General features: G+C 41.4%; 1 protein-coding gene and 1 long non-coding RNA gene across 4 annotated transcripts in view; both read right to left on the bottom strand.

Annotated features, from left to right (window-relative positions):
- Positions 1 to 384: 384 nt before the first annotated feature.
- The window catches only part of bco2 (beta-carotene oxygenase 2), a 39,398-nt gene continuing 15,895 nt past the window's right edge, over positions 385 to 23,887 (bottom strand). Inside the window, exons 2-13 of one of the 2 annotated variants that reach the window (XM_033049466.1) lie at positions 22,817 to 23,021; positions 22,162 to 22,373; positions 21,958 to 22,073; positions 20,736 to 20,838; positions 18,609 to 18,737; positions 16,681 to 16,841; positions 14,158 to 14,325; positions 12,044 to 12,181; positions 5,209 to 5,391; positions 4,361 to 4,471; positions 2,659 to 2,783; positions 385 to 1,295 (exon numbers count right to left, since the gene is read on the bottom strand). In XM_033049466.1, coding sequence (XP_032905357.1) covers positions 2,670 to 2,783; positions 4,361 to 4,471; positions 5,209 to 5,391; positions 12,044 to 12,181; positions 14,158 to 14,325; positions 16,681 to 16,841; positions 18,609 to 18,737; positions 20,736 to 20,838; positions 21,958 to 22,073; positions 22,162 to 22,373; positions 22,817 to 23,021 — 1,640 coding nt within the window. In that variant the 3' untranslated portion in view covers positions 385 to 1,295; positions 2,659 to 2,669. Of the gene's footprint in view, positions 2,784 to 4,360; positions 4,472 to 5,208; positions 5,392 to 12,043; positions 12,182 to 14,157; positions 14,326 to 16,680; positions 16,842 to 18,608; positions 18,738 to 20,735; positions 20,839 to 21,957; positions 22,074 to 22,161; positions 22,374 to 22,816; positions 23,022 to 23,887 lie in introns of both variants that reach the window. The other variant, XM_033049465.1, reaches the window with a different exon arrangement.
- Positions 17,138 to 18,602, bottom strand: LOC116991118. 2 transcript variants are annotated; one of them, XR_004416701.1, is made up of 2 exons: positions 18,294 to 18,602; positions 17,138 to 17,194 (listed from the first exon to the last, which is right to left on the bottom strand). It is a non-coding gene; the product is annotated as an uncharacterized LOC116991118 (long non-coding RNA). The 2 variants fall into 2 exon arrangements; XR_004416700.1 differs by having other exon boundaries at positions 17,138 to 17,206.

The raw sequence follows: 23,887 nt of genomic DNA on the forward strand, positions 1-23,887 counted from the left end.
GAACTGTGTTGGAAGGAACTGCAGATGCTGGTTTACACCAAAGATAGACACAAAATTTGGAGTAACAGCGCATCAGACAGCATCTCTGGAGAAAAGGAATAGGCGATGTTTAGGGTCAGAACCCTTCTTCACACCCTGCTGGATATCTACCCTGCACTCAATGCAGAGTAATGTGGATGCTATTCATACATCACCATCAAGCAACATGGCAGATTGGCACACTGGTAGAGCTTCCTCACAGCGCCTGAGACCCGGGTTCAATCCTGACTAAATATAAAAATATGAAATAAATATGAAATATGAAAATCCTGCAATTAAATATGAAACATGTACTTAAGTAGTTCTCCATAAAAAGCTGCAATGCAAATGTTCTAGAAACATGGATAAAATATTTCTGTTTTAATAGTCCAGGCTGGTCTTTCACAAATCAACAATTCTTGCATACAATTCAGGAATCACATTTTAATGCAATTTTCTATATTCCGCAATAGGAAGATACATGTACAGATCAGTCACTACAAGCTAACTATTGTATACAAGTTAATAGGTCAAGTAGCAATTACCTTTTTAAGGATGTGTATTGTCCAATAGGCTACATGCTTGTAAAGTCTGAAGAAGGGTCCCGAGCCAAAATGTCGTGTGTCCATTCCCTCCATAGAAACTCCCCGGCCCACTGAGTTCCTCCAGCACTTTGTATTTTATTAAAAACTCCTTCTTTGTTTTACAAACACTTTTTGTGACAATGTTAAAAGTTTGGGCACATTATAACTGTAAAACCTCACTTGTGCTGAGATGTTTAATCCAATATTTCCTGACAGCAGTTTTGAATGTAGTTTAGGTTTATCAAATATTAAATCACAAATTATTCTCTGGTACAATTCCATCTTTTACCAGGGGTATCTAGAAAGTGATTGAAAATAGGAGTGGGCTGATAGCCACCTTATTATCACAAATGCTGAAACCATCTGCAAAATTCCAACAGGGCACCCCAGGAATATGCAAAGCATCAAGAGCCATAGGGCATAAGTTTACAGTGAAAGGTGAAACATGTAAATGAAACATGTATGTAAAAGGTGAATGTAAAATTAAAATGTAAATTAACCCAAGGGACAACAGAGACAACAGTAGGTAAATCAAATAACCTGTTGAGGCATACAATAACAATGTTTAAAAGACTTTCGGATGGTGCATGGATAGGAAAGGTTTGGAGGGTTATAGGACAAGTGGGGCTAGTGGAGATGGGGCATGTTGGCGGGCATCGGATGAGCATTACTCTGGTACTCTGTGACTCTAATCTGAAAAAGAGAGGAAATTGCAGGCTTATTGTAGTGTTTTGCTCCACAGTAGACAATGCTCATTAAATAAAATAAATATGATTACATGGAGCCAATTTCTGCATGATCCCAATAATTCTTTACCAATAAGTAAATGATTAAGCAGTGCTGCCTTCATGTCCTATCCAATCACAGTTCAATAAATCTTCCAGACCACTGGGCGGTGAGATTCAGCCCCAAGCCTGTGCCTCTCCACACCACAGTTTAACCCAAATCTGTCAATCTATAGATATTTTATTGAACATAACTGGCATTTTGCTCAGCTACCCAAACTTCTTCTATTCTCTGAGTGTAAAAGGGTTTCCAACTTCATTTTCAAAAGACGTTGTCCTAACTTTTAGATTGTATCTTATCCTCCCAACTCCCCCCAATAATAGAAATAACTTATCTTTGCAGTGTCTCCCCGCCCCCGGGTTGCAGCCGGTACGGGGACCAGGTGCAGGGAAGGGCCGCGCCGGGTAGGTCCGGGAGCGGGGAGACAGTGCGCCGGGTACCCTAGGCCTCTCCCTCCCTCTCCCTCCCCCGGAACTGTTAAGAGCTTGCTGCGGGCCGGATAAAATGGCCTGTTTGGTAGTTTGGAGACCCCTGAATTACAGCATTCAGTCCATCACATGGTGATCACATTGAATGGTGGTGCTGGCTCGAAGGGCCAAATGGCCTAATCCTGCACCTATTGTCTATTGTCTATCAATTACTCCACAGCAGATCCAAAAAACAATACTCAGCCATGGAGAATATTGGAAACTATTTATTCACAGCCATTGTTTCTTCCCAAGATCACGAGAGTCACCATGCTTACTCTCGCTAATCAGATTCTAAATCTCTAAATGTTATTTTCTCAGAGAAATCTATTTAACTTGTATTTGAATGAATGAACATTGAGAGATTCAACAATTTATTTGGGGAAATTACCCACTCATCACTAATCAACATGGGCTCAGGTGATGTGGATCAATCTAATCTATATTGTATGATTCCAGCAGTGACTATTTAACACAACAGAGAGGATTATTTTCAGACTTCCTCTAAAGGGTGGCTATTATTCTGATCCTTTTAATCTACGTTTGGTACGTATTTAGGGATTGTTTAAATTGAACTCTAACAATGGTCTTTTTTTCCCCACTGGGTGATGAACATTCTGTGTCCCATACCACACACGCTGAGCATTAAACACGTTGTTTAACTGGAAACCATTGTTCTAAATTTAAAACATGTTATTATTAATTGCTAATATAAAAATTGCAAGCTTTTGTTTGAACTATGGTAGATTTCCCATGAAGTAACAGAGTGAAGCAAGTGTAGTAACAGCAAAGCGTGGACTCACTATAATCCAATCTAACATTTTGCAAATACACCATGAAATCCGAATGGCATTTGGGCAGGCACTTCTGCCCTACCCCTCTCAGTGAAGGTCTTAGCATCCAACACAAGCATCATGCTATTCTTGCACTGTAAAACAATAGCAGAGTCTTCAGTGAAATAACAATTAAAGTCAATAACAATTTAAAACCCAGTTTTATATAAAATATATTCCTTCAGTTAACTTTGATGTAGAGCTACACCTGAAACATTAATCCTTGCATTTTCACACGCATTTTAAATAATTACTCATTTAATGAAAATATGGTGAGGTCATCATTTACAGCTCATGTTCCCAGCAGAGAGCATAACACAGCGAGAATCTTTCATGAAGCTTCATTAGTGAACTGGAAGTTGTAGGAGTTATGAATCTAGCATGTTGCTACCATGGCCTCAATATCCCCCACACACAACATGATAAGCAGTGACCCGATAAGCAGTGACCCAGTGACCAGTGACCTCTCATCCCAATGCTATGCTGCCTGGCTGGTTAACCAGTTGGTGTAAGTTATCTATAATGGCGGTATGGGAATATGGGTGGAGTGGGAGGGCAGGTGAGAGAGATTAGGTCCCAGGGCATCATTCCTGCATGTTGCTTTCCTCTCTCCTTCCTCTACTTACACTCCTCGGGAGAGTTCAATTGCAACTGACAAGCATTCATCATTCACTCGCACAGCACTAAATGCATTTGTGCCACCTGAACATCCTTGGTCTCCACAGACATGCCCTTTGTTCTTTCCACCCCTCGTCCTCTTTGCAAGTAAAAACATGTTTACTTTCTCACTTTTGCAATTCTGAAGAAAATAGAATTGACGCGAAACATTATTCCTGTTTCTCTCCATAGATTTGGCCCAATCCACTCAGAATCTCATTGTTTCCTGTTTTTATTTCAGATTTCCAGCATCAACAAATGTAACTTTTACATTGTGTTGCTTGGTGCTTGAAACTGTTGGCTTTGTCATGTGTTAAACTGGGTACATTTTGCAAACCCCTTTAATGACCAAAAATTCATAGGATCAATAATAATGGATAATTTAAGGCTCTGGGCCCATATTTGCTGGAGGTTAGAAGCAAACATACTAGAGCAAGCCTTCTATGATCTTTGGTTAGAAGCATGAGGGAGAGTCTCATTGAACCCTACCAAATAATGAAAGGCCTGTATAGAGTGGATGTGGAGAGGATGTTTTCAGTAATGAGAGAGTCTAGGACCAGAGGGAACAGACCTTTAGAATGACAGAGGAGGAATTTCTTTCGTCACAGGGTGATGAATCTGTGGAATCTATTGCCACAGACAGATGTGGAGGCCAATTATTTGGCATTGTTAAAGCGGAGTTGACAGGTTCTTGATTACTAAGGATGTCAAAGGTTATGGAGAGAAGGCAAGAGAATGGGGTGGAGAGGGAAAGATAGATCAGCCATGCTTGAATGGAGGAGCAGACACGATGGGCCGAATGATCTAATACTACTCCTATGTCTTATGATCTTATGAATAAGCACTTCACACCATTGAATCCGTTGCACCATTCAAATAGATGGTGGTTGATGAAAATTAAATGTATTTACCTGCTGTGGTTCCATATCCCTTAACACCCTTGTCCAACTAAACTAAAGATGTACCCTACCCTAATGAAGATTAAGTGCTAGGTAAGACAGTAAATGCTGGTTACCTGATCTGGTGAAATGACTACACTCAAAATAACTCCATCATCCTCCTCTACACTATCAGGAGACGGCACAAAGACTGGTTCCGATGGAAAGTAGCCTTTTTCTTTCCAGATCTGTGGAGAGAAAAAAATTCAAGCAATGATGATGTCCGTTAAGTGACCTTGATGCATAAACCTCAGCCAAAACTCTTCACAATGATAAAGAAAACGTTGATTGCTTGGTCAAAGACAAAGAGATATTTATATTACAACATTTACAAAGGGCTTTATAACTAGTTAATCACCTGATATACTCAGGAGGAGAGGGGGGGGGGGGATTTTGGTTGGGAATGGTGGGGGGAGGGTTTACAGAATTTACTCATGAAACCCTTAAACATCCAAAGATTTAAAGAATGAGTTCTAGAAATGGCAAGTTACAAGGCAAAGCCAATAGCCAGCCACTGGGGTCAACATGGGGTCAACATGGTTAGCAAGGACTAAATGTGTAGCTAAGTACAATAGTATAGGATAGGATGAAGGCAAGAACGATTTTGTTGAACTGAAGTTAACAGAATTTAGTTTAATTTATTGTCACGTGTATTGAGGTACAGTGCAAACCTTTTGTTGCGTGCTAACCAGTCAGCGGAAAGACATTTTGAAAGACCAATCAAGAGATTATTGGGAGGAGAAATCTCAAAATGATAATGGGCTATCAGAAGGTTTTGGCAGCAGTTTGGTGATACTAAAGGAACCAGTATGAGTAATTGCTAATTCAAAGATAAAATACAGGAAAAAGTCACAACACAGATCTTTAAATATGAATTAGTCTACATGTACCATGACAGCACTATTATATTTAACTTCATTCATACCTTAAATGTCTTTGTTTCCAAATCCATCTTCAAGAGAGAATCCATTACCACATGGCCTGCTCCACATCCATAGACAAATTTGTTTTTTTTTGTGTTGTACTTTGCATAGTTAATCTGCGGAAATTCCAACCCACCTACGTTCACTAAGTCATCAGCATATAGTTTCTCAGACTCACACCAAATCTGTAGAAGTCACAGAAAACAAATGTTGTATGCCAGAAGGAACTTTAGACATTTTACAGAAGAATCAGTAATGTTTATACATAATCCCCCCATTTCAGGGCACCATAATGTTTGGGACACAGCAATGTCATTTAAATGAAAGTAGTCATGTTTAGTATTTTGTTGCATATCCTTTGCATGCAATGACTGCTTGAAGTCTGCGATTCATGGACATCACCAGTTGCTGGTGATGCTATGTCAGGCCTGTATTGCAGCCATCTTCAGTTTATGCTTGTTTTGGGGGCTAGTCCCCTTCAGTTTTCGCTTCAGCATACAAAAGGCATGCTCAATTGGGTTCAGATCGGGTGATTGACTTGGCCACTCAAGAATTGACCATTTTTTTACTTTGAAAAACTCCTTTGTTGCTTTAACAGTATGTTTGGGATCATTGTCTTGATATAGAATGAACCGCTGGCCAATGAGTTTTGAGGCATTTGTTTGAACTTGAGCAGAAATGATGTGTCTATACACTGCAGAATTCATTATACTACCTGTACTACCATCAGCAGTTGTATCATCAATGAAGATAAGTGAGCCAGTACCTTCAGCAGCCTTACTTGCCCAGGCCATAACACCCCCACCACCGTGTTTCACAGATGAGGTGGTGTGCTTTGGATCTTGGGCAGTTCCTTCTCTCCTCCATACTTTGCTCTTGCCATCACTCTGATACGTTAGTCTTCATCTCATCTGTCCACAAGACCTTTTTCCAGAACTGTGGTTGCTCTTTTAAGTACTTCTTGGCAAACTGTAACCTGGTCATCCTATTTTACTTCGGAGTCACGTGAGTGACTACGTGAAGAACCCCGCTAGGACGCATGCGTGTCATTACGCTACACGCATTGCACGAGTCATTTCGATGGAGGAAGGACGTTCCTCCTAAAGGGCTGGTGTATAAAACCAGCGAAGACAGGTAAGAGATCTACGTTTTTCTTACCTCTAGGATGGACAGAAGACGGACCAAAGCTGCAAAAAAGCTGGCGGGGGAGAGCCGTGCAGGAACGGGCAGCCAGCGGCGGCAGACGGCAGGGCTTTCTCCATTGTCGGGAACACCTTTGCCGGAGCTAGCCTCACCACTGGCGGGTGGAAAGGCTAAACGCAAAACCGACCGAGCCGTTCTTTCGGACGACTTGGATTTCGAACAGCCCCACGCCACCTACGCTCAGGGGCCTGTGGGGCTGAAGGAATTGGAGGAGCAGCAAGCGACCAGTGACCGAGATTACTGGAACGCGTTTGAGCTGCGGGACCAGCGACCGCGAGCGGTCAGCGCTCGAAAGGTCTGTACTGCGTTGGAGCGGCTGCTGGTCCAGGACAAGCCGCCAGAGCCAGGTGCCCGAGAGCACTGGACAAAAATGGAGCGGCTGATGGAGGCAATACTCCAGAGGGGGTCTGGCTCTACTGGGCAGACATTCAGCCCCTCTGCAGTACCTTATTCAGGTCTGTATTCGGCGTCCATTGCCTCCCAGGACAGCATAGCGGGGCAGATTTGGACTGACCCTGAACAGGAACTGATGGACAACTCAGTGCAAGGGGTGAGTGGGAACTTACTTGAAATGGTGGCTCAGTTCGCAAAACCAGAACTCACAGGGGATAATTTACCAGCCAGGTTAGCGGCAAGTATTAATTACATGTCCCTGAACCAGCTACAGGGACAAGCCCTAATTGACACCATGGGGCGTCACTTGCAACCTGGAAACTGTAAATCCCTTAATGTCCCAACCGTGAACGCATGTATTTGGAAGCATGTAGGAGCAAGCATCAGGACAAAGGATGTCTTACTGCAAAAAGTACTTAATACCCTCACCGCAGGGATAACAGCATTCACACGAACCCTGGATGAGGAAGATATGAATCAACACCAGAAAGATGCCCTGGCCCTCTTCTGCAATACCCAATATGAACTGAATAATATCAGAAAGAAGAGCATACAGCCGGTACTAGACCCAAAATTTGCAGGATTATGCAGAACGGAAACGACCACGGAAAAGACTTACCTGTTTGGAGGGGACCTACCAAAACAGGTAATAGATTTGGACGAAGAATCCAAAGCCCTGGGAATCATAAAAGCAAACAAACGCCACCCCCAGAAGTACCACCCCTATGCATTCATGGGTCGCAAGGACTACTCCGGGGAACAGTCGAGGGCAAGACCAATCCAACAGCGGTCTTTTTTAGGACATGACCCAGGCCGGCCCTCGTGGAAGATGCACCCATCTACAACACAAATCAAGACACCGAGGCCTCAACGTCCTCGGGGACAAGGGAAGAAATAAGACCACTGGTAACCAGAGGTAGGTGGGTCTGGTCCCTTACTTATTAACGAAAGCATGGGTGTTGGTGGCAGATTACACTTTTTTCTGGATGCATGGTATAAGTTGACATCAGATACTTATATCCTAAGCAGTATCCAGGGATACACGATAGAGTTCTTACAACCACGTAATCCTCCAGTCCAGCATGTACCGAACAGAGTGTTCAGGCTTAAGGGTGAAGATAAAGCAAAAGCACATGCTGAACTGCAGAGACTGCATAAAATGGGGATAATTGAACAAACCCAACACGAACCTTTAGAATTCGTGTCCAACATTTTTATTAAACATAAGAAAGATGGTGGTTGCCGCATCATCATAGATTTGAGTAATTTGAATGTTTTTGTAAAATATGTTCACTTCAAAATGGAAACCTTTGCTACTGCTAAACTATTAATCTCCAAAGGTTACTATATGGCAAGCATTGATTTAAAAGGTGCTTACTATTCAGTACCCGTAACAGGTGACCACAGACGTTATTTGAAATTTAATTGGATGGATCAACTCTGGCAATACAGAGCACTACCAAATGGCCTTACTTCTGCACCTAGGTTATTTACCAAAATATTAAAACCAGCCTTAGCTTTCCTACGGGAACATAAACACATTGTGATGGCTTATTTGGATGATATACTTATATTGGGCAAAAGGGTAAAACAAGCAGAATTAACATCAACAGCCACTATACAATTATTTGAAAGCCTAGGATTCATTATCCATCCAATTAAATCTAAATTGAAACCTTCAACAACAATGGATTTCTTGGGATTTACCATTAACTCAGTTCTTATGTCAGTGACTTTGCCACAAGACAAAGCAATAGCCTTCGAGGAGGATTTCAGCAAAATCATTGACACAAGAAAACCATCTATTAGACAGGTGGCGAGAATGATTGGCAAGATAATAGCAGCTTTTCCAGCTGCACAATTCGGACCTTTATATTATCAGAATTTACAAAGGGCAAAAATAACAGCTCTAAAATACAATGGAGGTCATTTTGATAGACCTATGGAACTACCAAAAGAAGCCATACTAGAACTACAATGGTGGAAAGAAAACATTAGGCATTGTTCCAATCCAATCATTATCAGCAATCCGTCTATCACACTACAAACGGATGCTAGTGCTCTCGGATGGGGTGCCACGGATTCCATCACCAGCTGTGGTGGGATATGGAATGAACAGGAGTCATCATTACTACACACTTTGGGCATAAATTACTTAGAAATGTTGGGAGCTTTTCACGGCCTTAAGTCATATTGCTTAGGGTTATCTCACCAGCATGTAAGATTACAAATTGATAACACCACTGTGGTAGCATACATCAACCACATGGGTGGAAACAAATCGACATCATGTGACAATCTGGCAAACAAGGTCTGGCAATGGTGTATCCGCAGAGGAATTTGGATATCAGCTACCTACTTACCAGGTAGACAAAACTTAGTGGCAGACACCAGGTCACACAAATTCAATGAGAACATCGAATGGATGTTGGACAAAAAAGTATTTGCTGAAATTACAGCACGATACGGAACACCAGATGTCGATCTATTCGCATCCAGGCTTAACCACCAAGTGCCAAAATATGCATCATGGGAACCAGACCCTGGGGCAGCAGCTACAGATGCTTTTACGCTGCATTGGGGGAAATTGTTCTTTTATGCATTCCCTCCCTTCTGCCTCATCAGTCGGGTACTAAGTACGATAAGACAAGACTCTGCGTCTGGTATCTTAATAGTACCCGATTGGCCTACCCAACCATGGTTCCCATTGGTACAGGAGATGATATTAGAACCTCACATCACCATTCAACACAGACCGGATCTACTGGTAAATCCAGCAACTAGGACAAGTCATCCTTGTCATCGTCACATTAACGTTTTGGTTTGTAGAGTCTGAAAGCTCCTTTATTACACCTGGGCTTAACAACGAGAGCTATGAACATGATCGCTGGAGCCCAACGAGAGTCAACAAAAAATCAATACCTAGTATATATCAGAAAATGGCACAGGTATTGCAACCAGAACAACATTATCCACAGACCTACGAACATTCAACCGGTATTGGAATTTCTGGTAAATTTACACCATGACGAACGACTTACGTACAGCGCCATCAACTGTGCCAGAAGTGCCCTGTCTACCTACCTCTGGAGAGAAACGGAACGACAGCCTGTGGGGTCACACCCTTTGATAACCAAGCTCATGAGGGGCATATTCAATGCTAACCCTCCTAAGGCCAGATATTCCCATATATGGGATGTTGGCATCGTTCTGAATCTACTAAGGAACTGGACTCCAGCCACTAGCCTGTCATTACAGACTTTGACCTTAAAAACGGTCATGCTGATGGCATTGGTCACAGCACAAAGGGCACACTCCCTACACAAATTGAGGCTGGATAACATGACCAGTTCGCAGGAAAATTTACATTTTTACATCCAGGAACTGGTAAAACAGAACAGACAGGGGTCGGCAGGCCTAAAAGTGATTTTCAATAACTACCCTGCAGATGAGCGACTGTGTGTGGTAACACATCTAAAAGAATACATTAAACAAACCAAAACCATCAGAGGCACAGAAAAGGCACTGCTCATTTGCCACAGACAGCCTCATAAACGAATAACAAAACAGACCATTTCCAAATGGATAAAACAAGTACTTACTAAAGCAGGTATAGATACTAATTGTTTTAAATTTCACTCCACCAGGGCTGCAGCTACGTCGGCAGCATACAAGTTGGATGTTCCATTGGATCAGATCCTCAAAACGGCAGGATGGTCATCAGAAGGAACGTTCCGTAGATTTTATAATAAACCAGTGGAGGAAACTGGAACTTTTTCAAAAACTATATTAAGTTCTGTAATATAATTTGTCCCCATTAATATACGGGGTTTTATGATTTCTTTTGTTAATAAATTTGTTTGTTGCATCCACATACCGTATGGATGTCGAAAATATTTCTCCCCTATACCAAGGCAGATGTGTGTCATGGACTCGTCCACGGCATGAAATCACAGAGCTTTGAAATCTTCACGTAGTCACTCACGTGACTCCGAAGTAAAATAGTAAGATTAAACGAGAACTTACCAGTTTGAAGTTTGATCTTTATTTTATGAGGAGTAACGTTGAGGGAATACGTGCCCTCTGCTCCCACCCTTGATCATATACTCAACTGGTATCTCTCTCTAATCTTACGTTTAGTCATTATAGTTATCTGTGATTCCACACCGCTGCTTTGAAGAATGACACGCATGCGTCCTAGCGGGGTTCTTCACGTATTCCCTCAACGTTACTCCTCATAAAATAAAGATCAAACTTCAAACTGGTAAGTTCCCGTTTAATCTTACTATTTTTGCAGCTAACCAGTGGTTTGCATCTTGCAGTGTAGCCTCTGTATTTCTGTTCATGAAGTCTTCTGTGGACAGTGGTCATTGACAAATCCACACCCGACTCCTGAAGAGTGTTTCTGATCTGTTGGACAGATGTTTGTGGGGTTTTCTTTATTACAGAGAGAATTCTTCTGTCATCAGCTGTGGAGGACTTCCTTGTCCTGCCAGTCCCTTTGCAATTAGTAAGCTCACCAGTGCTCTCTTTCTTCTTAATGATATTCCAAACAGTTGATTTTGGTAAGCCTAAGGTTTGGCTGATGTCTCGTTTCTCAGTCTCATAATGGCTTCTTTGACTTTCATTGACACATCTTTGGTCCTCTTGTTGATAAACAGCATTAAAAGTTTCCAAAGGTGATAGAAAGACTGGAGGAAAGACTAGGTGCTGAGAGCTCTCTTATACCCGTGTTAAGGAGGCAATTAAACACACCTGAGCAATCACGAATGCCTGTGAAGCCACGTGTCCCAAACATTATGGAGGGCACTGCAATTATCCCTTAAACAGTGTTGACCAAAGGTTATTTGTGTTGCTGAGACTGTGTTCAGTTGTGGGAAAATGTGGGAAGTTAAAAACATTCCACAGATGGAGAATAGTACTCAAGTCTCGAATCAGGATTTCCTACTGAATGCTGCACTGTCTGGCTGTTGTGTTTACCATCAGCAGATGCCTGGCACACTTCCTGTCAAAAATGAATGTGCATCCTGGTATTTTTTTAAGGGGCAAGGGATCAAGGGCTCAACAATATGACTTCCTCTAAATTGAAATGAATACATTTAGCTTCAGATATCATCCATGAGAAAGCTGACCACAAACAAGAAACAGTTTATTAAAAAAATAAACTAAACTTGCACAAAAAAAAACCTTTGCACAAATTTTAAAAAACATTGACATGCCGGTAACAAATAAAGAACATGCCTTTCCATCAGCCATTCTGAAGGCAGATGCAGTGCTGTATGTTAAAGTATTGAGGTTCTGTTCAATCGGTGTGTTGGAGCAGATGTTCAAAGGCAAGACAAATCTTCGTGGAAATCCTTTTGGAGCTGTGTTATATATCTTAAACAGAATATAATTTAAAATCGATTAGCATGTCTGTAAAAACATTTGCAATACATTTTTGACACAGAAAGTATTTGGACTTTGATGCTGCCTGACCTGTCGAGTTCCCCCAGCAGCTTGTTTCATGACTCTTCATTGCACTCTACCCATTGCTAGCCCCTTATCTATTCACTTAAGTAAAGCCGTAAACCATCCTATATATTGGTCAATATGATTTCATAGAAACATAGAGACATAGAAAAATATGTGCGGGAGTTGGCCATTCAACCCTTCAAGCCAGCACCGCCATTCAATATGTTCACGGCTCATCATCTAAAATCAGTACCCATTCCTGCTTATTCCCCATATCCCTTGATTCCGTTAGCCCTAAGAGCTAAATCCTAAAGTGCAGAGAATTCAACAGATTCACAACTCTCGGGCTGAAAATGGTCTATTTTCTTTATTCAAATAACAGCAAGAAAATTAAATTTATAACAAATATATATTAATTTGGCAGAAAATGAATATTCTATTTCATATCTATGTTATTGTTAATTCAATATTTGATCCATTTTAATATTCTTCTGCCAACAATGATTTCCTCTCTTTAAAAAGAATGGAATGCTACTAAGTTGCTAATATCCGTCCATGATTGAAAATAAAAAAGCCGCAGGAGTTGAAAATCTGAAATGAAAACAAAAATGCAGGAAGATCTGAGCAGGCCAGGTCGTCTGTCATACATTAACCCTGGCCCTCCTTCTTGTTGGCTGACCTAACCAGTGTTTCCACCACTTTGTGTTTTGACTGTTTTCTATAATTTGCCCCATTTTGATGTGCATCAACAGCTTGAGCCTGACATTGTACACTGGTCAAAAGTAGCCAATACTCGTTATATTGGGATATATTGCTGTTGTAATTGAAGTGTAAATCTGACAAAGCAGTCAAACACAACATTAATGAACTATGTAAAGTCTTCAAACTTTTCATTGCATAAAGAAATGGCCAGCACAAATCCTGTTCACTAACAGAATACAATTTAGCTTAAAAAACAGAAAATACAGGAAACACTCAGTGGGTCAGACAGGACCGACTAGAAGAGAAAGAGTTAACATTTCAGGTCCAGGACCGTTGAACATTAATGTTTCTGTTCACAGATGTCAGTACAGTTCATTAAAACTTTTGACTGGCTTGTCAGATATGCACGTAGATTACATCAGCAATATACCCCACTTTGAGTTGTTAATGTTTGCATAGTGAGCATGACCTAGTTCTGATAGGGGGGGAAACAATGCACAAAGGGTGCAGAGGATGTTTACCAGAATGATGCCTGGATTAAGGGGTATTAACTACAGGAAGAGGTTGGAAAGATTTGGATTGTTTTCCCTAGCTGATATAGAAGTATATAGATAGCTGATATAGAAGTATACAACATTTTCAGTTATTGATATGGTAGATAGTCAGAATCATTTTCCCAGGATGGAAATATTAAAGACTAGAGGTCATAGCTTTAAGGGGAAAGGGGCAAAGTTTAAAGGAGATAAGCGAGGGAAGTTTTTTTACACAGAGCGTGGTGAATGCCTGGAATACGCTGCCTGGGGTGGTGGTAGAGGCAGATGCTCTAGTAGCATTAGGAAACTTTTAGATAGGCACATAGATATGCAGGGAATGGAGGGATATGGATTATGTGGAGGCAGAAAAGAGTTGGTCTTAGCATCATATTTGCAACAGACATTGTGGGCTGAAGGGCCTATCTTGTCCTGCATGTTCTGCGAACATTTGTTTCCAACATTTTATATTTTCATTTCAGATTTTCAGCATCTGCATTTTTTAAATTCTCTACTTACAATTTATTTTTTTATTTTTCACAATGAATAAATATTATTTCTAAAAATATTTTCAATATTCATAATCATTCATCTGAAATGTGCAATTATTTCTAGTTCTAAATCTGTCAAATGTAAAACTGAGAAAGTGTAAAGAGAGTTTGGTTTTACCTCATCCAACTCTTCCCCATCTTTCTGCAGGTTTTGCAGAGTTAAATTTTTCAGGAAATGCCCACTTTCATAGTGGCAAATATCAAATACAATGAAGCCATCATCTTCAAAGGCATTGATATGGTGGAATATGCAGAAGCCTTGGGTGTAATATTTTAAAGGAATGATCTATAAAAGAACGTGAAGATACTTAATAAAAGTTAAATTTTCCATAATCCTGTCACCTGAGAATATTCAAATATCTTCCTTCATCAGTACCAATATTTATCAAATGCTAACATAGTTAAGTGTATGCTCATAGTGTTAATTACTTTATTGGTTCACAGTTGTCTTTTTAAAGTATCATTCATCTGTTCCTCTATTCTTAGCTCCCTTGTCCAACACTCTCCAACCACACTTAACTGAGGAATTAACCAACGTTGTTGGCCCTCTGTCATTTTCCTCCCATGGCCAGAGAGAGAATTTTAAGGTAGAGATTTAACTCACCCATGGCAAAATAAGAATTAAAATCCAAGTAGTGCACTTGCTGCATGTTCCTATTCAATCAGGCAGGTGTGAGATTCTTGCTCCCTGTGCAGATGAGTGTGGGGGCTGTAGGAAGGATGAGCAACCTGACCAGGGTACCGTGGTTCAGGGAGCCATTCAAGAGCAGACAAGAAAAGAGTAGTTGTCATTGGAGATGGTATAGTTAGGGTAGAAGCCACTATTCGCTGCCACAAGAATCAAGAGTCCCAAATGTTGTGTGGCCTGCCTCGTGCCCGGGTTCAAGACATCTTGTCCGGAGTGGGAGGGGGAAGATTTGGTCATGGTGGAGAAATTTGACTGCAAGTTCCTTCAATTATGTATCTAGAGCAATGGTTCATTTGCCCAGTGACACCTGACCTGAGAAATGTTAATGTAATCTGAGCGTTAAGGAAGACCAGTGTTCAAATACAATTCAACCCCGAGAGATACAACAGCTTTGCAACTTAATTGGCTTTATCTCGAATTTCGATCTTGAGACCTTCCTTAACAGCTGCAGTGCTTCAACCGAAGGTCCATGCATAATGCAGACACCACAGACTGCTGATGCTGGAAACCTGAGCAAAAGACAAACTGCTGGAGGAAAGCAGCCTCCGTGGAGGAAACTGCCAGGCCTTTTGAGTCATTGCCCTTCTTTAGACTAAAGGCTGATGATGTTTCAGATAGAGACCTTTCTTTAGACCCACCCATCAGTCAGAAGAAGTCAGGAACTGAAACAACATCTGTCCGTTTCCCTCCACAGATGCTGCTTGGCATGCTGAGTTCCTCCAGCTGTTCTTTTTTTTCTCTCCTTCCATATTGCTGTTGTGCAAGGAGTTGGATTTAGATCCAGCAACAATGAAGGAACAGAGAATCATTTCCAAGTTGGCATGATGTGCAATTCAGAGGGTAATTTGCAGGTGGTACTATTTCCACACCATTGCTGCCCTTGTTCTTTGTGACAGGACGTGGATAGGAAGTAAGTTGGTGAATAACTGGTGCATTTTGTGGATAGCACACACTGCAACATTGGCAAAGGGAATGAATGATTGGGCTGGGGGATAAGGTGCCAATCAAGTTGATCACTTTGGTGTGCATGGTATGGAGGTTGAGTATTGTAGACGTTGCACATATACTGGTAGGCGAGTGGCTCCCAGCTTCTGCCTTACTCATGATACAATGAATTTGGGGTGAGATGCCACCATATATCACCTTGTTCTGATGCTTCCAGAAACTGTACTTTATCCAATATTCTCCCACTCTTGCCATCTATCTCACCTTGTATGCAGTAACAGCATGGTGCAACATAAGGTGATCAATGCCTGCAGGACTCTCTCCTCTTTGAGCAACACTCCTAATCATGCACAAAGTCTGCAATCATAAACTTTCCAATAGAAATCAATGCTGATTGATTCTGAGGTTTATTAATTCATTTTCTCCTGTACAATTTATAGAGCTTGGATGGGCATACTGGCTGAGATTAGCTACCTCTGCAAAACCAGGAAACAAGCAAGGTGTTTTCAGGATCTTCAATGTTCATTTTCTGATGTTAATATGCATACTTAACAATAGAGCAGTTAGGGAAGTTCTTTGGCCATTCCCCTTCTCTCCATCTGCACCACATTTTTATCTAGCTGGAATAGCTGCTAGCTGACTCATTGAAAGGCTTATCACAACACCCTGTTGGAGCAAGCCATTTTGGAAGCACATGATGCCAGATTGAGAATAGTCCACCTGGGCCAAACGTTCTCCCTTCTTGAAGAAAGTAAAGCATTCGCCAACTTTCTGCTGATTATATGGTTAATGTGGCAGACAATATTGGGATATTGTTACTTTATTAATTGCATCATTTAAGTGAATTCCCAATATGAATAGCCTTCTTCATAGCAATAGCAGATGTATAATCTCAGAACACTGAATAGTTTGTTCTACCCCCTAGCCTTTGGTACATAAATGATACCTGATACCTGAAAGTATGAACAAGAACAAAATGTTGTAAAAGGTATAATGTCAATGAGTTACCTCTCCTGTGTGTTTATTTGCTACATGGATAATGGTGTTGAGTTCCGGATCCCAGTTTATTGAAGAACCAATACTTTTACCCCTGAGTTTGGATGTGAGAATTTTCATTATATTTATTTTTAGAGGTTGCTCAACAAAGATGATGTAGTTTTTGGTCATTCCTGTCACAGAAAAATAAAATCCTGTAAGTATATGATTACAATGTTCAATGCTTATTTTATATCTTTTTCATAACTTGTTTTATTTTGCTTCAGCCAGTGTATATTTTAAATATTATTTAATGCAACTTCAATTGATTCTGTTGAAAATGTTGACCACCTTGTGAGTAGGTAATATCCTTCCAGTTTTAGATTAGATATATCCTTTTGAAACGGAGATTAATAAAATATACACGATTACTGACTGAATGCATGTTTACCCCCTCTACTTGGAAAGAAAATAACAACATTAGTTTTTTGAATCAATCATTTTACTAAGTTTCATAATATGTAGAGACTTCTGTAATGGCCATCCACTTATAACTTATCTCCCTCAATCTTCTGGACTACACGTCTTCCCACCCTGCCCCCTGTAAAGACTCCATCCCCTACTCCCAATTCCTCCGCCTACGCCGCATCTGTTCCCAGGATGAGACATTTCATACCATGGCATCGGAAATGTCCTCGTTCTTCAGGGAACGGGGATTCCCCTCCGCCACCATAGATGAGGCTCACACCAGGGTCTCATCCATACCCCGTAACACTGCTCTCTCTCCCCATCCCCGCACACGCAACAAGGGCAGAGTCCCTCTGGTCCTCACCTTTCACCCCACCAGCCGGCAAATACAACACATAATCCTCCGCCATTTCCGCCACCTCCAACGTGACCCCACCACTCGCCACATCTTCCCATCTCCCCCCATGTCTGCCTTCCGCAAAGACCGCTCCCTCCGCAACTCCCTCGTCAATTCTTCCCTTCCCTCCCGCACCACCCCCTCCCCGGGCACTTTCCGTTGCAACCGCAAGAAATGCAACACCTGTCCCTTCACCTCCCCCCTCGACTCCATTCAAGGTCCCAAGCAGTCGTTCCAGGTGCGACAAAGGTTCACCTGTATCTCCTCCAACCTCATCTACTGCATCCGCTGCTCTAGATGTCAGCTGATTTACATCGGTGAGACCAAGCGTAGGTTGGGCGACCGTTTCGCCGAACACCTCCGCTCAGTCCGCAATAACCTACCTGACCTCCCGGTGGCTCAGCACTTCAACTCCCCCTCCCATTCCCAATCCGACCTCTCTGTCCTGGGTCTCCTCCATTGCCAGAGTGAGCAACAGCGGAAATTGGAGGAACAGCACCTCATATTCCGTCTGGGGTCCTTGCGTCCTTATGGCATCAACATTGAATTCTCCCAATTTGGCTAGCCCGTGCTGTCTCCTCCCTTTCCTTCACCCTCTAGCTGTCTCCTCCCACCCTCCCATCCGCCCGCCCTCGGGCTCCTCCTCCTCCTCCCCTTTTTCCTTCTTTCTTTCCCCACCCCCCATCAGTCTGAAGAAGGGTTTCGGCCCGAAACGTCGCCTATTTCCTTCGCTCCATAGATGCTGCTGCACCCGCTGAGTTTCCCCAGCAATTTTGTGTACCTCCCTCAATCTTCTCCTGGTTTGCAATCTTTAAAATTATTAATAATTTCTACTTATGCTTTTATTTATTTATCTTCTGCCATCATTGATAGGGTACTGCAGTACGTGCCTGATGCTTTGATCAGGTGCTCATCCAAAAATGGTGCTATTCTTAAAAATAAACAAAAGTGATATTTTAGATAGGTTGTGATATATAATATACAGGTAAAAACGTGTTTTAAAACATAAGAGAGAAATATTGCAGTTCATCCCTAATACACAAAGATGAAAATATTGGTTCATATTTTCAGCTGTCAATTAGTAAGTACAACAAACCAAAGCTGTGGTAATAAGAAGGGTTTAAGCTGTCCTCTGGTTCAAAGCCACAAACTATCTTTGCTCCCTGAAGTGTCTCCTCATCATCTGACATCTGTGGAGGAACTGCAATGATATTGCACATCGTACCTACAAAATAAAACACAAAGCATAATCAGACGATTAGATCCACACTTGTGTTTCTCAGCTTAGAAACCTTTGTCTGATCTCACTTCACCAGTACCTTGCATGCAAAGGTAATCATTCCCACCCAGGTCCAGCTCGTAGAGTTGCTGGAGCAAAAGCCAGGAAGACTAAACTCAACTCAACTAAAAATGAAACTGAACAAAGAGGTTGAGTGCATTCAGCATTCAGGAGTTAACAGCTAGGTCGCCCACAATGTTAGTGGATATAGAAAAATGTCAGGCAAGGGTTATGAGCCTGGAGTTGCGTCAATATCAGTGTAGACACAAAATGCTGGAGTAACTCAGCGGAACAGGCAGCATCTCTGGAGAGAAGGAAAGGGTGATATTCTGGGTTGAGACCCTTCTTCAGACATCAGTGTCCTCTCCCAAGCTAACGCCCCCAGCAGCGAACCCCACTTGCACTCAATCAGGTAGGTTTGGCATGTCACAGTATTCACATGCCCAACAACAAAACAGACCGTCTTTCCCGAGATCAGTCAGGTGAGGATATTACCAGGTGAATGAAGGAAAAGATACAAGGATGTGCTCAAAGTTACAGCACGGTGGCGCAGTTCTAGAGTTGCTGCCTTACAGCGCCAGAGACCCGGGTTCGATCCTGACCATGGGTGCTGTCCGTATAGAGTTTGTACATTCTTCCTGTGGCCTGTGTGGATTTTCTCCGGGTGCTCTAGTTTCTTCCCACACGCTCCAAAGACATACGGGTTTGTGGTTAATTGGCTTTGGTAAGAATTGTAAATTGTCCCTAGTGTGTAGGATAGCGCTAGTGTATGGGGTGATCGTGGTTGGCGCAGACTTGGTGGGCCAAAGGGCCTGTTTCTTTAAACTAAACTAAAAAAGTCTACTTGTCTCGTAGCTCCATGCAGACAAGACCCACGCTGCTGGAGCTGAGGTAACTGGCCACATGGTGTTAATGTGCTGTCCAAGGTTGCTGGATTCAGTGTGAATGTCCTGGCCCCATGCATCGACAGAAAGAATTGGAACAAACATCATATACCCTCAGGCCCATGGGCAAAGTTTCTGATTTTCAAAAAACATTTTATTTTTCACTGAAATTAGATTGCATTATTATGTGATCCAATTTCTAGGTATGAATAGTCTACAATTTCATCCAAGAAATCATTTGGAACAGAAATCATGAAATTAGAATTGGTACAGCAGAGAAAATCAAAAAGTAGCCCACGGATCAGAAAGTAAACAATTTTTGTTCCAATTCTTTCTTTTGTTCCATTCTGCTGATTGGGTCTAGCTATGTAGAGAAGTACGGCCATTTCCACTCCCTCACTCTTTTCCAACTTACTTGGCATTCAAATGGTTTTCCAATCCCCTCTTGGAAACCAAACTTTTGGGAGAAAAGGGTTTATGTCCTTGATGGGACAAGCCTTTGATTATGTTGCCTTCTTCTCCAAGGTAGCATGAAGTTTTAGATGGAGTCAACAGTGGGATGTCTGGTCTATGTTATGGACTGGACTACACCTACAGCTTCTAGAATGTATTCCGGTTTTAATGTAAGACACATTTCTATTGTACCGGTGCTGATGCATTTTCCAAGCACAATTTTTTTAATGTCCAATTGCAAATAAAACTGCCAAAATCTGTTTTTGTATTTTACTTAGCTTGGTTGCAACAAATATTAGCATGCAAGATCTTGCAGCAGAAGAGTAGCACAAAAGTCTAATACTTTACAATAATTTTCAGTTGTTGGATTTACAAGGTTAAGGGTGAGGGTTAGGAGTAGTTGGATGAAGAGGATCACGGATTACAAGTGTTGCCTCTCTTACACTAATGCCAGCTGACAAGAAGAACTTCATTTGTGAAAGCACAATGCCCCTGTTCATATGTAAAATAAAGTTTTATTAAGCTTGAAATAGATCCAACTCTATAGTTCTCAGAGGATGTTTGTAGACATTAACAGAATGGTTACGTTGTTAACAGGTAGATATACCATGTCTGCCAAAGGAGTTGCCCATGTTGTATGTTGTTCCATCTGGATCATAATGTGGATGGGCTGTGGCTCCATTCACTGCAATATATTTGGTCAAATTTATCTAGAAAGAACATCAGAGATTATTTTTAAAATGCAAATATTTCACTTTCACAGTTTCTCTGGCAGAAAGGAGATTGGATTCACATTAAGTGAGTCCCTAAGTAGTTTGAAGGTGTTTCACATTGAGTCACTCCCCAGGTAGTTTGAAGGCTTTTAGGTGTCAGTTGTCATTGAGTCATACAGATTGGAAGTCTTTTGACATTTTAACTGTCAAGCCAGCATTAACACTAATCCAGAGTGCGGACACATGCATACTGGAGGAACAACACCTCATATTCTGTTTAGGTCACTTGCAACCCAATGGTATGAGCATTGAAATCTCCAATTCTAGGTTACGAACCTAAAAATACCGAGCACCACCTCCCTTTTTCTCCCCCTCTCTTCCCTATGCCCCACATGAACCTGTCCCCTTCCACCTATATTCCTTTGCGTTCATTAAAAAAATGGAGATAACTAGCTGGCACAAACATTGGATAGGAAGATAGGAGGGTGCAGAATCAGTGATAGAGGATGGGGACAGCTTATTTTTCCATTGTTTTTGGCAATAGACTTTACCTTACAAGTCAGAGCTTTCTGTCAGAGTTACTGCAGTTAGTGGGGAAGGGTGAACTGGTCATTCATCAGCAGATGTTGGCAGATGGGTCACTGAGAAAGTTACTACACTCAAGGGAGAGGTGCTAGTCACTTCCCAAAATACATTGGCAGCTGGGCCATTGACAAGTGAGCCGATCATTCACAGGAAGCCATTTCTCACGAGATCAATGGAGGATTAATCATACGAATAGTGAAAGGATGAAATACATACTGTTGATAGATACAAAAAGCTGCAGTTACTCAGCCCTCATCCCAACTCTGCTCTCATCCCAACTTCAAATAAAGGAATTCATGAGGAAATCTAGCAATTATTGTCTAACAAAGTTCAGCCAGAAATTCTGGAGAGTGGCCAATAGTCACATTAGCAGCACACTGCAAATATAGAGGGCAGGGGAGACTCCAGTCCTACAATATAAATGTAATCATGTTTGAATTAAGTTTTGTTTCCAACAGCAAAGAAGTATCATATTTGAAATAATCTTCACAAAATGAAGTTTGATTCATAAACCAATAAAGTGAATCTTACCTTTTCTTCTGTTTCAAGGGTATGTGGATTCACTTTGTGGATAAAATTAGTTTCTGTGGTAGCATAGTAATCCCCCTTGTACAACGCAAAGTTCACAGAGCCATTATCTGTTGCATCTTAAAACAAAACGTTATTTGAAGTAAACATTAAGCTTGACCTTCCAAGGTTTCAATGACAAATTAAATGGATATATTTGACACCTACCCAATATATTAAATCGACTAGTGAAGCGTTCAAAAATGCTTTTACATGGGTCCGGCATGGCTACCGTTCCAAACGCCGATATCATGATTCGGTTATGTGCGCTGTTGATACAGTATGTATCACTGTGTAGAAACTTGCTCATGTATGTTATAATACCATCATCAATTCTGAACTGATGCATCAAGGCCATGCCATCAAACAAGTGGTTATATCTAAAATGAGAATAGACCAGGTTTAGTAAGTGAGTGAGTAAAACATTGCTACTTAGAAATCTTGAAATTTGGACAAAGTATTGATTGGATCTTGTCACAAAAATTTGACAAAGTATTGATTTTCTTTCAAGTTCACAAACCTTGCTCCCCACACTCTATAGCTTTTCAACATACCCTATCTCCATTGTCTTCAATTAGAAGCATAAAAGGATAGGTTAATTTGGAAAGAAATTCTATCTGCCTTTCATACCTACTATTCTTGTACCCTGCAATTATAAATAACCACATGAAGAATGGGAGAACCATGACAGCAAGACAGTTGGGTGGGCCTGTGTCCATGCTGTATCTCCAAACTAAACTAAATTGCTTGACCAGGCAGTGAAGCATCTTGTGGAACTGACAGTATTTTGTGCAATAAAACATGGGCAAGTAAATGTGCCTACCTGTCATTTCCAAATTCGAACTTCCCAGGCCCATTTCTCAGCAGATTTCCCCTTAACCATTTGGGAAAGTCCCCTTTGACATTTGCTAAAATGGGTTCTGGAGTTTCATCAATAGTTTTGAGCAGAGGGCTGATACTCTCTAATCCCTTTACCCTGGAATAGTACACCGTTGTCTTCTGTGTATTCGGAAACAGCTGCCTAAAAACTAAGAAAATATAGTTTAGAACAGGACGACCTTTGAAGTGATGTATAAACACAGAACATTGATGCTAGATGGCTGATGTCCATTAAAACAAAATCATTGTAAGACACAGATTTTTGCAGTTAAAGTAAAAATTATTTTCACAGCCCAGTGTTTTCTTCATATCGTTCTGTGATTGTAAGCACTAAGATTTGAAAAATAACAAAAACATGATCTCTCATTGATAGATAAAACGTTGGCATATTTTTGATAGTTTAAACGTGCTCATTTAAGTAATTCAAAAGCTGTATTGTTATGGAATTAGCCATGAATGCCATCTTTGTGCTAGAACTTGTAATATTTATGAATACAAGTGATATAGTGGTTTTGGAAGAACAACACTACAGACTGTGGCTCTGTACACTCTATGGTGTATAATCCACAACAAAGCTATCTACAGTAAGATCTGACCAATTAAGGTACAGTGATATGTGAATTACCATACAGCCATACTAAAAAAAGCAACAAGACACACAACTACACAAAAGTTACCATAAACATCCACCACAGCGGATTCCCCACATTCCCACTGTGATGGAAGGCAATAAAGTCTAATCTTCTTTCCTCCTTATTCTCCCATGGTTGGGGCAGTCGAGCCATCCACAGTCGGGGCGATCGAAGCTCCCGCAGCCAGCGGTCGAAGCCCACGCGTTGGGGCGATCGAAGCCCCCGCGTCAGGACGGTCGATGTATATTTATATTAACGATTTGGATGAGGGAATTAAATGTGACATCTCTAAGTCTGTGGATGACATAAAACTGGGTGGCAGTGTAAGCTGCGAGGAGGATGCTATGAGGCTGCAGGGTGACTTGGATAGGTTGGGATAGTGG

Source organism: Amblyraja radiata, chromosome 33, assembly GCF_010909765.2.
Source record: "Amblyraja radiata isolate CabotCenter1 chromosome 33, sAmbRad1.1.pri, whole genome shotgun sequence".
In the NCBI taxonomy this organism is placed as follows: Eukaryota; Metazoa; Chordata; class Chondrichthyes; order Rajiformes; family Rajidae; genus Amblyraja; species Amblyraja radiata.